We start from the raw sequence: 17899 nt of genomic DNA on the forward strand, positions 1-17899 counted from the left end.
GTTCCCGTTTTGCAACGTAAAATCAAATGATATCCTCCTGAAAATTGGCAGGTATTTAATTTACTATCGAGAAGGTGGCTAGATGTACTTTTGGTTATGAACTAACTATTATCTATTGTAAATTTTGGGAGTGAAAATGGGCAGGACACACCCAATGCTCTTAAGAAGGAAGTAAAACCGTTACCACTTTCATTGAATAAGAAAGTAAAACCGCCAACCACGTTCATTGAAAATTGTGATTATAATTATCGACGGAAAAATGTTGCTTTTATCGATGGAATGAGCAATGAGGTTTCCTTGCATTCATTCAGGTGAGTAATTTTTTTTATCCTTTCCTGACTTGCACTTCATAACCATCCCCTACGCACCTTTATTTGTAGACAACAGAAGAAAACAGCCAAAACTAAAAAAATATTGCTATCGAGCTTGCCTTCCCTTAAGTCTTATCCTTAAAGCCAGCAAGCTACTGTTCAACGGTGCAAAACATTTAAACAGTGAAACAAACTGCAGATTTGCATAACATTTAAATAGTGCACAAAAGATGCAGGTTAGGTTTGCTGTTGATTTGAACAGTCAACAGTGCAAAAAGACACAGTGTTGTATTCGGTAGTTTTGCAGGTTTGCATTTGAAAAGTAGAATGAAAGATGCAGGTGGTTTGCTTACCAGCATACTTTTCTGATCCAATCACTCTCGGCCTGTAATCAACTTCAAATTGTCTAATTGACTCAAATTATACTACCATCCTCAAATTGTCAAGCTAAGATTTTTTTTCTTTATCCACTGACTCACAACTCAGTCATCAGTCACTACTGAGCAAAAATTGTACAGCTTCCCACCCTGTTTGGTGGAGTCTTCCTGCTCCAAATAAAGTAAAATAAAAGTAAACTTATTCATTCTCCTTTTTAGCTGACCATCAAGTGAGATTGTACCTGAAAATCAGTTTGTGAGCTTGCAAGATCTTACTACATTCCGGTAAGTCACTTTTATGTACTTGGAAACCCCACTTCAGTACTTGGAACACCCACTGCAGTACTTTGCAATCCCACTTTGCAATCCCACTGCAGCACTTGAAAATTCAACTGCAGCACTTAGCAATTTAACTGCAACACTTGGTACTCCTGTTACAGTACCGGTACTTGGAATTCCCACTGCAGTATGTACTTGGAAATTCCACTGCATTACTTGGAAATCCCACTGCAGCACTGGGAAATCCCACTGCAGCACTGGGAAATCCCACTGCAGCACTGGTAATTCTCCATCATTCAGGCCATACACATTCATGAAAAGGCCATGCACCCAAAATAATTAATGGACCAGCAGTAGGAAAACATGCATTAATTCCAAGGATACCACTTATACCATCCGAGAGTGACCTGCCATTCCAGTTCCGTAGATTACAATTTCCCTTATGACCTTGCTTTGCCATGACAATAAACAAAGCACAGGGACAGACATTCAGCATAATCGGACGAGATCTGCGTTCGCCTGTTTTCTCACACGGAATGTTGTATGTTGTGGCATCAAGAGTTGGATCAAGATCAAAGCTGCACGTCCATGCCCCAGACAAGAAAATGAGGAACGTTGTTTTTAAAAATGTGCTGCAGTAGACGACCGAAGAAACCCATTCAGAACAAAATTGACTCCACAGAAACTGTGAGTAACCAACATATGCTTTCATTTATGAATTACCCGTCGATGACGGGTACTTTGCTTGTAGAGTATAAATTAAGAGTTTGTGTCCATATATATGTATATATATATATATATATATATATATATATATATATATATATATATATATATATATATATATATATATATATATATATATATATATATATATATATAAAATTGGGGACACTAATTGTAGAGCCCCACAACAGCTATAATAAGCCTTTCCCTATGGCCTGTGCTGTGGAGGAGTTTCAGAACTTGTCAGAAAACACCATCATGAAGCTTAGTCGATGCACAGTAATGCAGACTGATCAATTATATTTGTAATTATCCCGCACACGTTGGGCAAAGTGGGGTTTCATAATAGGTTCACTCTGTCTGTCTGTCTGTCTGTCTGTCTGTCTGTCTGTCTGTCTATCAGTCTATTTCTATGATCGATGAACCTCAAGCCTGCTGTTGGCTTGATGGTTTGGGTGACTGGCTTGGGATCTTTGGGTCCTGAGTTTGAGCCTGGTTTTCCACTGAATTAACATCAGGTGGGGTTGACTCAGCCTGTTATCCTTTCGTTGATTACCAGTGTACTGGTATCGGGGCACAGCATCAGCGGCATAGTCGCGCCCTAACAAAATGATACAGCAGCTACTGGGCAGGCAAGCTGGCATATGCAAGGAGGAGGGAGATGGATGAATTGCTTAATTTAATTTGAGTTCTTTCTTCTTTGTATTCTTTGAGCACTGTAGAACACGAACCTGTAATTTATCAGTACTTTGGCTCTGAATTTGGCAACATACATGACTTTGGAAATGACGTTTGGTATGAATGTGAATATGAGGCTTCCATGGATGTGCTGTGTGTGCACGTTTCCAGTGAGCAGCTTCTGCTAAATGGGTGCTTTTTAACATACCGTTGCGATGGAGAAATGTGTAAGTCAAACAGACTTTTAAACATAATTTTCAGAATTTAAATGAAAGAGTGGCAATTTAAGTAATGGTTAACCACAATTGTTTTTAAGATCATGGTTTTGGATTTGGATTATCTAATTATAACTGAGATGATGGTGAACAGCTGTATTGAAGACTTGGAGGGAAGAATGAGATGGAAGAGGATGTGAAAATTGATTCTGCAGGTGGGGTAAAAAACGAGAAATAAATGAGTGAAGGTGAGCAGTGATCCTGGATTTAGGTCTTTTTACCAGAAGGGGGTTGGTGGTGGACCTTGTGAACCCTGCAGAAACCTTGGGTGGGGACAACGTATGGAAAGAGTGGAGGGTACAAGACCAGAAAGGAGGCCGTAGAAGACAGATTGACCAACGACCTGTATGCTATATGAAAGTGATAGGCCCATAGACTCAGCTTCGTTGCGGGAGATTCCAATGATGTTGAAGGCCTTTGTTTCTACGATGTAACCTGGGCAAGATGTAAGGCAGGGGAGCCAGCCCAGAGGGGGGAGCAGCACTCCATCACGCTGCAGATGAAAGCCTTGTAGGTGGATACGTGTTCAGGAGTGCCAAGGAAGGACTTTGTACGACAGAGGATGCTCAGTCGGCGGTTGGCTTTGGAGGCCAACTTTGAAAAGCAGGTTGGTCTACAACATGGCTGCAAATATTCCCAAGTCTGGACAAGAGATTGTAATTATACAAATGCTGTTCTCGCACATTAAAGTTTTTTTTTTGTCCCTCATCCCTCTGACAATGTTGAAGTCAAGGACATTAAAATGGGCTCCGTCTGAACGACCAATCATCCGTCCATGTACTTTTGTGTACACGATATTTCAAAAATTGTTGAACATTTAGCTTTCATATTACACAACCCAAAAGGTGGGGTACCCTGAGTATCAGCTGCTTGTTACCCTCGCCAGAGGAGAGGGTATTGCATTTGGGTGCATTTGTTTGTCTGTCTGCTTGTCTGTTTGTTGATTTGTCGGCACAGAATGTGGGTATGTGTATTAATTACATTAGACCCTTTAGAATTGAAAGACCTTAAGACCTTTAAGATCCCTAAAGCTCTTAAGACCCTTTAGAACCAGAAGACTCTTTGAAACCCTTAACAGCCTTTACACCCTTTATAACCCGAAGACCCCTGAGAGCCCCAAGACCCTATAGACCTCGTTACACCCTTTCGATCCTCTTCAACTATTTAGAAGCTTGAAGACCCTTAGACTCCTTTCTTCCTTTTAATACCCTGTAGACCCCTTTGACCTTTCCACCCTTTTTAAACATTTTAAAACCTTTTTGGCTCCTTCAGACAATTCCAACCCTTTAGACGTTAAGTTACACCCTTTAGACACTTTCAACCTTTTAAGTCCCTTTAGATTTAGACATACCAGACGATTTCGACCCTTTGGACCCATTTAAACCTTCTGATCCTTACACCTCTTCGCCTTTAGATCTTCGGAGTGTTCAGACCATTTGAGTTTTAAAACTTTTCAGACTTTTGACCTTTACACATTTACAACTAGACCAATTAGACCTTCAATTTGAAATCAACGACCTTTCATTTCGTACATCCTTCCATTTATTTGCCACACAAAATCTCGGATTGCTCTTTCTTATTTTCTTATGTTGAGGGGAGTATAGTAGGAGATGTAGTTTTTCACGGTAAAGAAATAGAAACATGACTTTTCATATGTACATCTATATATATATATATATATATATATATATATATATATATATATATATATATATATATATAATGTTATAAAAGAAATGATGGAATAATAATATGTAGGCTTAACTATATACACACCCTGTTATCCATGTGCAGTGGGCAGAGTAAACAGTTCCTTGTGTCTTGTTATCACAAACCTATAGCTGATGCGGCTTGTCAGTAGTCACACAAACATTAAAACATGACCTTTGTCTTCATCAAGCGAAATGGTGATTTGTCATTAACTTCGTGATACTGAATCTATAAGCCTTCAGCGACTTGTATGCCCATAAAGAGTGGTGAGTGAACTGTCCTTGTGTATCAATAATATTTTTTATTTTTTAATCTCTAAAACTAACATCAGGCCATATTGACGGATCGTCAAGCAATCCATTTCGAAAATGATACGGATCAGGTAAACCGCAGGTGCCCTATTGATACGTGAGCTTGTTGACATACCACTCCCATGCCTCAAGTGGTATGTTATCAAGGTCTACCAAATACTTGGTATCTTCTATAATTGTCCTTTGTACCTACTCATCTCGACAGACTCCTCCTCATTCCTCATTAATGATTATCACCATCAAAGGTACCCAGCGTTGCCCAGCAACACGAGTTCCTCCTCCCACCCCTGCCCCTTCCTCCTTCCTTCTCCTACCCCACCCCTTCCTCTGCCACCTCCCTCTGGATTCCCTCTCCTTCCCCACGACAGGTGGTGGCTCATGTGTTTAAGTTATGAATTGCAAGAAAATGGCTCTTAAGACTCTTGCTGAAGTGTTTAAATGTGAACTGTTTAAAACCCCAAGTCAGGTATATCTTGGTAAAAAATGTGATCCTATAATAGCTTCTTCGTGATTACCCTTGGGCGTTCAGACGAGTAGTAGGCAGCCATTACCAAACAGCTTATAGATCGCTCACCAAGTAGCTTTAGCACTCAAGCGCTCCAACAAAATGGTTGATGAGGAATGGCTGCCTTGGCAGGCGGCGATTAGCGATGCATACAGCAAAGATCAGGCATTCAATGATGAGTGCTTTATCGTCATTGTTTTTGTTGCACTCAATGAAATTACACTTTGCTTAATCTTTTCGTCACTCAATATAATTCTCCAAACAGTAGAAAAGTTAAGTTTGGTGCTTTGGAAATTTGTAAATACTAGAAGCACCCGCTCCTTATGGGAGCCGTCAAGGGGGTCATGTTATTATATTTATGCCTATTTTACTCCAAGGGGTCCCAGGATTACACGCTCAAAAAATGGTTGCAATCGGTTCAGCCGTTTTTGCAGTACCTGGGAACAGACAGACAGACAGACGGACAGCGGTGAATTATTGTAAGAAGATGAAGGAAGGATCACAGCCTTGCTTGCTGAAAGTAAATATGTAAATACATTAAAATATAAGGATTGGTGATTTCTTAAAATTTTTCGATTTCACTCCAGATTTTGACAGTTATTTAGTCCACCATCTCCAATCCTCAAATATGAAGACAGATTTTGAATATATACTTGAATTAGTCCATGAGAGGTCATCATGGAAAATCGCTAAACCATTTTTTGAATGGCTGAAAAAATGGCGGATTAAGACCCCTGGAATGGAGAGCGGGCATTTTTTTACCAAGATATACCTGACTTGGGGTTTTAAACAAGGATAAGCCTGTTTTTGTTTTTTCATGATGAGATGAGTTAATTACCTTCAAAATGGGTGTTTAAATTAACCCAAACATTCAATTTTCATAAAATGCACTCTCTTGGAGTTCCCTTGGTATGCATGCAAAGTTTTGGGTCCCTATGTTTCATGGTTTTGGAGTGATAGAGAAAACACACTGACTGACTGACTGACTGACTGACTGACTGACTGACTGGCCTTCTGACTGACAGACACACAATATCCTTTACTATAATAGATATGTGATAAGGGACAAAAAAACAACAAACGTTATCGATGTGCATCACGTATTTCACAATTGTAATCAACCAAGCAGTAGATTGTGGTGGTGCAAGATTAATAAGGAACGAAGAGTTAGTTAGTTCTATAGATAACATGTAGAGGTGAGACAAAGAACTAAAATCAATAACAAAATGACAACAAAATAATGAACAATATGATCTAACTCTCAAATCCACAATGTTTAGATTTCTATACATATTTTCAGTTATTTAGTTTTTTTCTGGTTCTTTGTTTCTCGGCTTTGCCTATTTCATATTAACAATGAAAGCAAACAAAAGTCACAAATAAATTAACTTTAAAAACGCAGATTTCCACAAATGACATGACATATGCAAATTTATTTTTACCTTCGAGTTGTTGTTGTTGTGGTTGTTGTTGTTTCGACCTTGTTGCAGGTCTCCAAGAACTCCACATAGTGGTTGTTGTTATTATTATTATTGTTATTGGTGGTATGCCTGGTGTTGGCTTAATGGTTAAGCTTTGTATCTGAGGATCCTGAGTTCAAATCCTACTCGGATGTTGAATTAATACCAGGTGGGATTGACTCTGCCTGTCATCCTTCTGAGGTCGGCAAAAATGAGTGCCAGCTTGCTGGTATCCTGTGTCAGAGTGGTGACCCATCCAGGATTGTGTCCAATAGCCAAGGAGACTGCTGAGGCAGCACCAACGCTCTGCACAGAGGATGGGATGGGATGGGATGTGTTGTGATTCTTGTTGGAGTCGATTTTTGAAATGTGCACCAATTGGTTGGAGAGTTGTTGGACCCCATCCACATTTGTTGCTTGGCTCCACCCACATTTGTTATTTGGCTCCACCCACATTTGTTGCTTGGCTCCGCCCATATTTGTTGCTTGGCTCCACCCACCACGGCGCCCAGACAAAATATGGCTGCCATCTTGGTTTTCTAGTGGGCCGAAGCCATCAGGCCTTTAGGCCTTTGCTAATTATACACTGCCCGTGGTTGTTGCGTCAGATTTCCATTGGCTTTGTTTGAGTCGAGTGTTATTCACGATGACGGACCCCCCAAAAAATATAATCATATGTTGAATAAAAAGTCTTAATTAATATAAGGTTTTAATATACAGGCCGCACATTCCGAACAAAAAGTGTGGGCCCAAGACATCAGGCCTGTCAGCGTCTGCTGATTATCCACTGCCTGGGTTTGTTGCATCAGCATCAAATTTGCTTTGTTTTGTTGTGTTTCTCACGATGAGGGACCTCCCCCCGCCCCCCCCCAAAAAAATGTGGAATAAAAATTATCAGTGGGGTTTAATTAAGCCAATAAACACTCGTCGTACGCAGTTCCCTAAAAATAGGGTGACGTAATTTTTGGCGGTTCCATGTTGGGTTGGTGGTCGGTCGTATGGCAGCTTAGCTGCCGGGGTTGCTATCATTTCTTGAAGCGCGACTGTGTCGCTGATGCAGTGCCCCTCTACCAGTACACAGTACACACACTGGAACTCGTACTCATTTCGCCGACCTCGGAAGGATGACAGGCTGAGTCAACCCCCTGGTGTACTAATTCAGCGGCCGACGGGGCTTGAACTCAGGACCCTAGGATCCCAAGCCGCCACCATAACCTCTGAGTCAACACCAGGCCATGTTGGGGTTAAACAATCCGTGACGGTGTGGCGAATCGGCTCGTTTTGATATAACCGTAGCCAAGGCGAACATGAATGAGAGATCGAGAGGTGTCGTGTGCTCTGAAAGTGCATTCCCCAATCGGCGTGTTTCCGGATTTTGTCTCAGGCTGTGACCAGAGCGCACAGCGCGGTCATTCTTGTGTTGTTCATGTTTGGGCGGAGTGAGGAGAACGCGTCAACGAGTGCACGGTTCATTCAGGGATTCTGTTCATTTAAAGGTTTCGGAGACACAGCGAGATTAAATGGCGGGACGTTCTCCTGAGCAAAGGCAGTGGGACGAGCTCCTTCACGTGTAGGCTTCACCTCCTCATCCACAGAGAGTTCGCCATGGGTTCCGCACGGCCGAGCCTGCTGTGTGTTTACGCATTCGCCGTGCTGTCAACACTCCCTTTCCCGGTCAGTGGCGGCCATCCTAACACCAGGTTAAAGTATCAGATTCGATGCGTCGCCGTGAATTGGTTGTTTGAACTTTTCCTTGTATGTTGTTTTGTTGTTGTTGTTGTTCGTGACGAGATCGGTTCGAAAACGACTTGCGCTTTCATGATGGAGTCAAATTACAGGTCCAACCTCAACTTGTTCTTCACTTTTGTGTCTCAACAAGTTCACTTTCTTCTTGCCTTCATGCAGACCACTTTACTTCGCGATTCTGGAGAGCTTGAGGAGGGCTTAAATACCTAAGGGAACTGGAATGGTGAAGAGGAGGTAAAGCTTGATATGATGGCCTCCCTTGAATTTGGTCGCGATGTGCGAGTTCATCATGTGTGTGCAGAACTGTAAATATGGGCATCCAACGTGTCTTTCTGCAAATTTTAAATACAGGACCCAGGTGTGTTCTGCACCCATATATGGAGGAACCAGGCGCGTCCTGTGCACCCACGAGGAACCAGGCGCGTCCTGTGCACCCACGAGGAACCAGGCGCGTCCTGTGCACCCACGAGGAACCAGGCGCGTCCTGTGCACCCACGAGGAACCAGGCGCGTCCTGTGCACCCACGAGGAACCAGGCGCGTCCTGTGCACCCACGAGGAACCAGGCGCGTCCTGTGCACCCACGAGGAACCAGGCGCGTCCTGTGCACCCACGAGGAACCAGGCGCGTCCTGTGCACCCACGAGGAACCAGGCGCGTCCTGTGCACCCACGAGGAACCAGGCGCGTCCTGTGCACCCACGAGGAACCAGGCGCGTCCTGTGCACCCACGCGGAACCAGGCGCGTCCTGTGCACCCACGAGGAACCAGGCGCGTCCTGCGGCCGCACATAGAGGAACCAGGCGCGTCCTACTGCCGCACATAGAGGAACCAGGCGCGTCCTGCGGCCGCACATAGAGGAACCAGGCGCGTCCTGCGGCCGCACATAGAGGAACCAGGCGCGTCCTGCGGCCGCACATAGAGGAACCAGGCGCGTCCTGCGGCCGCACATAGAGGAACCAGGCGCGTCCTGCGGCCGCACATAGAGGAACCAGGCGCGTCCTGCAGCCGCACATAGAGAAACCAGGCGCGTCCTGCAGCCGCACATAGAGGAACCAGGCGCGTCCTACAGCCGCACATAGAGGAACCAGGCGCGTCCTGCAGCCGCACATAGAGGAACCAGGCGCGTCCTGCATTTGTAAACATACCAAGGAACCAGCTCTGTCCTGGAACTGTTAATATAAAAGAAAAAGGTAAGTGTGTCTTGGACCGAGAAACATGGGAGAACCTCAAACCTATGTTGGTCGCGTTTATATAAGGGAAACAATTGTTCCTTGGATTTGTAAACATGGAGGAGCTAACTGCATGAAATGGATCTATAAACAGAGGAATTGGATCTATGGACAGAGGAACCGGGCCTGTCGTGGACCTGCGAACAGAGGAACCGGGTCCGTTGTGGACATGCGAACAGAGGAACCGGGTCCGTCGTGGACCTGCGAACAGGGGAACCGGGTCCGTCGTGGACCTGCGGACAGGGGAACCGGGTCCGTCGTGGACCTGCGGACAGGGGAACCGGGTCCGTCGTGGACCTGCGGACAGGGGAACCGGGTCCGTCGTGGACCTGCGGACAGGGGAACCGGGTCCGTCGTGGACCTGCGGACAGGGGAACCGGGTCCGTCGTGGACCTGCGGACAGGGGAACCGGGTCCGTCGTGGACCTGCGGACAGGGGAACCGGGTCCGTCGTGGACCTGCGGACAGGGGAACCAAATTTTGGCTTTTTTTTTTTCTTTCTTTTTGTGTCACCAGCTTCCTTTGTGGTGAATGCAGTTGAATTGGTAGGTCTCCCTCCGAACCTGTTATGTGATTTTGAGGCTTCTATTTATAAAATCATTGAATGAATATTTTTGTCAAACTTCTATTTTTATTCGTATAGTTCATGTGGTAATGGAATGTGGATGTGCAACTTGGCACTTCACCAACTACAGTGCTGCACATACTCTTTGGTGGTATAGTGACATTGTTTATTCAGTTTTAGCAATCTACTGGAATGTCATTGTGCAAAAGAGAAGTTTGTGGACTGTAACTTTTATTGCTGCATTTTCAGAAAACTCAACTCTTGTGATGTGGGGTGTGTGTTGTGCATGGGTCAGGTGTTCACGCAGATGCGCACACATTGATTGGGTTACAAACTCGTTTAAAAGAGACTAAAGAAGTTTCGATTCTATCTTTGAATTTAATTATAATTTGTTTGTACCAGTTTTCCTCTTAAATGTATGGTCATTTTCTTTTCAACATATGAGAAAAAGCAGAATTGTGTTGGATACTAATGATCACAGCTAAGTTCCACCTACACCCTATATTTTATTTTGACTTGTGGAAACTGCTATATTAACCATTCTCATTGACATGCCAGATTTTAAAAATATTTATTTAATCATTCATTTATTCATATGGTGGAGGTGGAACTGAGCTGTAGTCATTGGTGTCTAACACATTGCTCCTCTTCAAAATCTTTATTGACATCAATATCTCACTTTTTTGTGAACAGGCTGATGCTGACTTTGCATTGCTGAATGTACAAGGAAACTACAGCATTCAGAGTTATTGTGTGATGTACAATCACATGTTGTCCCATCTTCCTACAGACCTGCACACTGCGGTGAGCTAGCAGGATATCCACGCTGAGATTTTTGTTTGAGTTAAAAAGTCACTTTGAAGTCACAGTGATTGGTATAATCTTAGCAATTTTTTCCTTACATGGTTTTCATATTCCTTTATTTCATTTCTTCCCCATAAGATAATCTATTTATTACTAGCAAATGCAACCCGTCGCTTCACTGACGGTGGTATTAAGGGGGGATGGGGAGAGACAGGAGGGAGGTGAGGGAGAAAGAGGAAGAGAGGAGATCGGGAGTGGAAGCTAGGAAAGGTGGGGGGGGGAGAGCTTTTTCCTCACCATACGTTGCTATGCACCGCGGGAGGGAGGGGTGCGAGGAAATAAATATATATATATATATATATATATATATATATATATATATATATATATATATATATACATATACAGACAGACAGACGCGAGAAAGGTGAGGGGTGGGGATGGGGTTAGTAAAGAGAATGATATGTTGTGCTTAATGACCGAACACACACACAAAACTAGCACTACGTTGTCGATGGCACACCATCGCATATTCCCGTGCGCACTGCTTTGTCCCATTAACGCTAGGTGAAATTTTATCTTGCAAAATGGATTGACTATTCTTTTCTATTTGATGTGCTTTATGTCCAAAGACTTATTATGTTTACTAAATCAGAAGTCATTGCAAGCATGTCAACATTTCATGAAACATTAATTTAACACTGTCCAGCAATATAGAACTGTGCATCAATTTAATCATAGGAATGAAGTATGTATAATATTAATTATAATTATTCATAATCGATGAGATAAATACAGTAAAACCCGTGACTGTTTGTCACTCATGGGGGCCACATAAGTAAGTTCTTTATGAAATAATTTACCATGTACTGGTAAATACACTTTAAAAAAATCAGCTCCCATGACCCCACCCCCTCTGGCCCGGCCCCTAGGGGTCATATCAAAAATCCGAGTGTTGTGCACTTCCCCATACATATATCGACTATGTCCCAAAGTTTCAAGTTCCTATCTCAAACGGTGTAGGAGGAGCTATTTTGACCCCTTATCCGCTAAGCACCCCCTACCCCACAAGCACCCTCTGATCATCATGTGTTTTAAAAAATATGTTGTTAAATGTATAACTCATGAATATGTTTGATTTTAAAAGCGATGACAATTTTTAATTTTTTTATTTTTTATTGACCCCCATGACCCCAACACCTCTGGCCTGGCCCCTCGGGGTCATATCAAAAATCTGAAAGTATTGTGCACTTCCCCATACATATATCTCCTATGTCCCAAAGTTTCAAGTTCCTATTTCAAACGGTAGGAGGAGTTTGTAGGAGGAGTTACAGGGTAAGATGGACGGACGGATGCAGGAGACAATCACAATATTCCCGCTTTTCTTCGAAAGCGTGGGAATAAAAAACTCATGTCAGAACAGGTGTACACATAATGACACAACAGAGTTTTTATAATGTAATCCACTGGCATATCTGCAAAAAGTTTGATCTCCCAGTTCCAGAAAATTTGTGGGAACATGAACCAAAATTAATCGATGAAAACATGGAAGTACCTACCGCTCACATATGACCTAATGAACCCATCGAGTGTGAACATCGAAAACAAAACGTTGCGACGAGATATCATACTTGGATACAAAATAAAAGATAAGAAGGCATTGCTGAGTGAGGTGTTAATACCAGTGATTTTGGACGAAACGATGTAGATATCAAGAAAATAACCAAACACCAAAACCTCAAGAATGAAGTGAAGAGTGCCAAAGTTGTACCAGTGATAGTTGGAGGTATAGGAATGATGACAAAGAACCTCACAGAAATATTAAACATTGGGGGCAATACCCCTTGGTCACTCACTTGGTAGTGGCTGGATAAGATAACCAGACAACCACTGGTAAGCATGAAGGACCTACAAAATATAAAATGGAGAAGAAAGTAAATACATATGGATTCCGTTTTTAATGCTATGAACAAACCATGGTACATCACAGATGATGAAAGTTGTGGTCAAGTTTTATCGAAATTGTGTGTGGATTCAGACAATAAAGCAAATACATATTTTGGGGGCAACCCCCCCTGTAGAACCCCTTAAATCCCCCCCAAAAAATTCACGTGGTGAACAAGCTTTAGTACATCACAGGTGATGAAGGTGGTGGTCAAGTTTCATCGGAATTGCGTGTGCAGTTTCTGCGCAGAAAGCAAATGCATATTTTGTGGCAACCCCCCCCCCCCCATATAACCCCTTAAACCCTAATTTTTGTTTTTTTATACCGTGAGCAAACTTAAGTACATTACAGGTGGTGAAGATGGTGGTCAGGTTTCATCGGAATTGTGTGTGTAGTTTCTGAGAAGAAAGCAAATGCATATTTTGTGGGGCAACACTCCTTAAACCCCTTTAGAGCCCAATTTTTCTCATGTTCAACAAGGTTTGGTACATCATGGGTGATGAAGGTTCCAGTGAAGTTTCATCGGAGTTGTGTGGATTGTTTCTGAGAAGAAAGCAAATACTTCTTTGGGGGGGGCAACCTCCCCCCTCCCCCCATAAACTCCCTCTGCAGGCCCCTTTTTAGCTCGCCTGTTCGAAGAACAGAGAGCTATAGCGATACCCCCGGCGTGAGCGTGAAAATGTTAAAGTTTTTGGTTATTTTTTCCTTTCTAATGTTTTTATCTTCCACACTATTTTTTATATGCCCGATATATATATATATATATATATATATATATATATATATATATATATATATATATATATATATATATATATATATATATATATATATATGTATATGTATATATATATGTATATATATATATATATATATATATATATATATTGTTGTGGTTGACGAAATTTGCAAACCACCATTCAGGTCCCTTAGGTGAGATATCTCTGTAAGTATATGTGTAGTTAGGCCCAAACCCGTTGTTTAGAGGGAATAAATGTCATTCATGCAGGCTGCGACCCTTTTAGATAGCCGTTTTTCTTTTACTATCTTTATTTTGGACCAGCCGCCATTACTACCATTACTACCACCACCAACCACGTCTCAACAGCCATCACACAACAACCACCAGCCGCAACGCCGCTTCACTACAACAACAACGCCAACAGCCACGACCTTTACCGTCACAACTCGCTCTCGCAACCATCGCATCACCGTCATTCCCGCGCCGCTTGTGGGCACCGATACTGGACTCGTGCAGGGCGCGCACCGAGCAGGGGTGCGAAAACACCAGCCTTTCCGAAGCAATCGGATCAAAAACGACTCACGCCCACTTCTGTTCCGTCCTATCAGTGAGCATGGGGCGATTTGGCCCCGCCTCCAGGTGCGTCGGAGTGTGGTCGCTATATGCAGATTCGCGGATCAAAAAGCATTCACGCCCACTTTTCTTCTGTCCAATGGGGAGCCAGCCAGAGGTAAAGGGTCGAAGGTGAAGGAGCGAGGCCACCGGGGCTATAAAGGGCCGCGTTCGCTCGCCAAACAGTTGAGTTTGAAGTTGAGTTGGGAGTTGGTGCAGTTGAGTTGGGAGTTGGAACGAGTCAAGTCAGTTCGGAGTTGAGTTGGGAAGAGCCAATCAAGAGAGGAGTCGGAGAAGGCAGTTGGACGGAGCTGTGGAGAGTTGGAGAGGTGGCGGCGGCGAAGGCAGTAGAGGGGGTGCTCGTGTCAGAGTCGGGGAGCTGCGGAGAGGAGAGGCCGGTAACGCGACCGAGGTCGTGGTGGAGACGCTCGTCGCGGGACCCGAGCCAGGGAGATATCCTCCTTCCCCCGAGCATCAACAACCCCCTCTTGTTTCCCCCCGCGCTGAGATAGTGCGAGAAGGGGGCCCCGTTCCCACCCCATTCCAGACACTGTCCGCGAGGCTCGCGGAGTCGGGGCGCCACCGCCATTTTGCGGCTCATCAGACGGGTAGGCCCGACGCGGTCTCGGCCCCAGGCCGTCTGCCCCTTCATAGTGGAGGGTGGTCCCTTTTTATTTTGCTTTGAGTATATGTGTTGTCGGCGCCGTCTGTGAAGTAAAACTGTATAAGTGTTGCTGTGTGCTCGGTAGTCGGTGGTAGATCTGCATTGTGTTTTGCTTTTACATTTGCTTTTTGTGTATTATTGTGTGTTTCTTCTTCTTTTACATTTGCTTTTGGTGTAATTGTATATGTGTGCTTTCCGTTCATCGCGAAATAAATGTGCTTTATGTTGAACTGTTTTCCCGTTTCGCTTCGTCTTTTCCTTTATTGAATCTCCATCTTACTTCACGTAAAGGGTTGGTCGTGGGCTAAAACGCCCGATAATTAATCGAACCGTCCAGGTTGACGATAACACCGCTCGGTTATCTGTCGACCTGCGGCGAGGTGCGATCGCCCGGTCTACCCTCCGTGTGGGTACTTAGGTAGGTCGAATTTGGCGAGCAACCCTATCCCACGCGGGGGGCCGATTGGCACGATCGTGGTGAGGCCGAAAGGCCCACCCGTGACTAGTTCCCGGCGTTAGTCCGAGAGGGTCACGACGGGATTGTCCGTCCGGTGGGCGACGTGCCGCGATTCGAGTTACGTGGCCGTTCGCACGCCGGCGGGCGCGAATCCGCAACAATATATATCGGGGCGTATTATGTGATACCGGTCGTCCATCCGTCCCTGTCCGCACTGTAACTCCAAAAGTTTTAAACTTTCACGTTTCATATTTGGTACATAGGTACAGACTGTGGAGACGGTGTCGTGACATACGTTCGTCATCTAAAGTGGTTGCCATGGCAACCAGGATGCTGTTTTCCATCCGTTCCTGTCTGCACTCTAAACTCCCAAAGTTTTCAACTTTCACGTTTCATATTTGGTACATAGGTACAGACTGTGGAGACGGTGTCGTGACATACGTTCGTCATCTAAAGTGGTTGCCATGGCAACCAGGATGCTGTTTTCCATGTCGTAGCACAATTCTGTATATAACTTCTTGTTCGAGCGTATATTGTGCTCACTTGTGCTCTTGCTACTGATTACAATATACAAATACATATATTGCTTTAAAATTATTTGGATCAGACTTCACTGCAATGCTTTATAAAAAATATTAATTATTAGACGAGTCTTTTAAAAACGATAAATGTATAAACAGGAGAGCATTGGGTGGCTTTGACACCAACTCTGGTTTAATGCCATTATGGGTAATGAAGGTTGTGGTTAAATTACACACACACACACACACACACACACACACACACACACACACACACACACACACACACACACACACACACACACACACACACACACACATACACATACACATACACATACACATACACATACACATACACATACACATACACATACACATACACATACACATACACATACACATACACATACACATACACATACACATACACATACACATACACATACACACACACACCTTGTCGTTCTCTGTTTCACCTCTGTTTCACCTCTTGAAACCCACTCAAAATCTACGATTGGTCGAAATAAAACCCCGCAAAATGAAATTGGTACATAAAGAGGTTGCCATGATGGGGCAAAACCCACGATATTTTATGGGTTTACTGTACTAGTTAAAGAAAAGTATCCCTGTAGTCTGTACACTGCAAGAAGATTATTTTGATGTTTGTGTAGTCTGTGTTTAAAGGGGTCTTAAAAGGGGTCTAACATTATTGACCCCCATGTTTAATCCACACTAATGGGTCTAAGTGGTTGAATGGGGTCCAAAGGGTCGATCAGGGATCTAAGGGTTTAAACTGCATGTTCCAATAGTAGTTAGGGTCCAAAGAGACAATGAAGTCAAATGGGTTGAAAGAGTCGAAAGGGGTCTAAACAGTTCAGGGGGTGTCAAGGTCTTAAGGGATCGAAGGTGTCTAAAATATCTCGAGTCTAAAATATACAAAGGGGTCAAAATGGGTCTTGAGGCGTCTAAAGGGTCTAAAGGGTACATTCCTGTATTAGTTAGGGTCCAAAGGGTCCAACAGGTTTACAGGGTCTCAAGGCACCTTAAGGTCTCGATGGCTCAAAGGGGTTTAAAGGGTCTTAAAATATTGAATGGGTCAACTCTTAAGTTGCACCTTAAATCCAGGAGAATGGAACCATCCCAGCCGAGGCTGGATGTTGGCAAGCTCAAGGATGAGAGGGTAGCTGAGGAGTTTGCGAGCAGGCTGAGTGGAGATTTGGGGGGTCTTGGTGCTTTGGGGAATCCTGAAGAGTTGTGGACTGCCTTCAAGACCACCGTCCTTGATGTTGCCGGGAGATGTCTTGGAACTCACCGGAGGGCGAAGAAGAATTTTGTCTCTCAAAGGGCACTGGATACCATTGTCCAGGGTCGCAGGGCCAGGCTTCATGGCAGAGCTGAGCTGTTCAGGGAGCTGATGCGTAAAATTGTACGTGCACTAAGGGTGGACAAGGAGGCCAAGGTGCGAGGAATCTGTGTGGGGGTATAGCATCACCTGTGGTCAAGTGATTCTCGTCCTGCTTACAGGGGAATTTGAGCATTGTGTTCGTCCAAGCCCACCCCACGGTGTACTGCATTTAGAGCAGAGCGTGGTTGGCTCTTGACAGAGGAGTCCGAAGTGAAGGCCTGCTGGGCCGGTTACTTTGAGCGTTTGTACTAGACTGATCCACCAGCGGTCGAGTTGGACGTCAGGGGGGGTTACAATCCTTATTGCTGATCCTCCAATCATCTGTGGTCCACCTTCGTTTATGGAAACACAGGCTGCGGTGAACCGGTTGAAATGGGGTTAAGCTCCTGGGATCTGTGGCATCCATTCTGAACTTCTCAAGGCTGGTGGAAATGCTGCACTCGTGTCGTTGCATGCAGTTCTGTGCTCTGTCTGGAACACAGGCATCATCCCAGCTGACTTGAAGAGGGGCCTTGTTGTCCCTTTCTGGAAAGGGAGGTGTGATCGGCAAGACTGCAACAACTACCGAGTGGTGAC

At 44.1% G+C, this 17899-nt stretch overlaps 1 protein-coding gene across 8 annotated transcripts in view; it reads left to right on the forward strand.

Moving 5' to 3' along the window:
* The first annotated feature begins 1579 nt into the window (after positions 1 to 1579).
* Positions 1580 to 17899, forward strand: part of LOC147015401 (signal peptide peptidase-like 2B) — an 84855-nt gene continuing 68535 nt past the window's right edge. For 2 of the 8 annotated variants that reach the window (XR_015050320.1, XR_015050319.1), the window contains exons 1-2: positions 7987 to 8306; positions 10864 to 10974. Coding sequence is in view for 5 of the 8 variants with exons in the window: in XM_085850118.1 (XP_085706244.1) it covers positions 8238 to 8306; positions 10864 to 10974 (180 nt within the window). In the remaining 3 variants the exon portion in view is untranslated. Of the gene's footprint in view, positions 1655 to 7986; positions 8307 to 10863; positions 10975 to 17899 lie in introns of those variants that run through there. The other 6 variants (XM_085850118.1, XM_085850117.1, XR_015050318.1 and 3 more) reach the window with 4 other exon arrangements.

The sequence above is a fragment of the Eptatretus burgeri genome, chromosome 12 (assembly GCF_056783735.1).
Source record: "Eptatretus burgeri isolate ZD-2024b chromosome 12, Ebu_testis_v1, whole genome shotgun sequence".
Taxonomy (NCBI): Eukaryota; Metazoa; Chordata; class Myxini; order Myxiniformes; family Myxinidae; genus Eptatretus; species Eptatretus burgeri.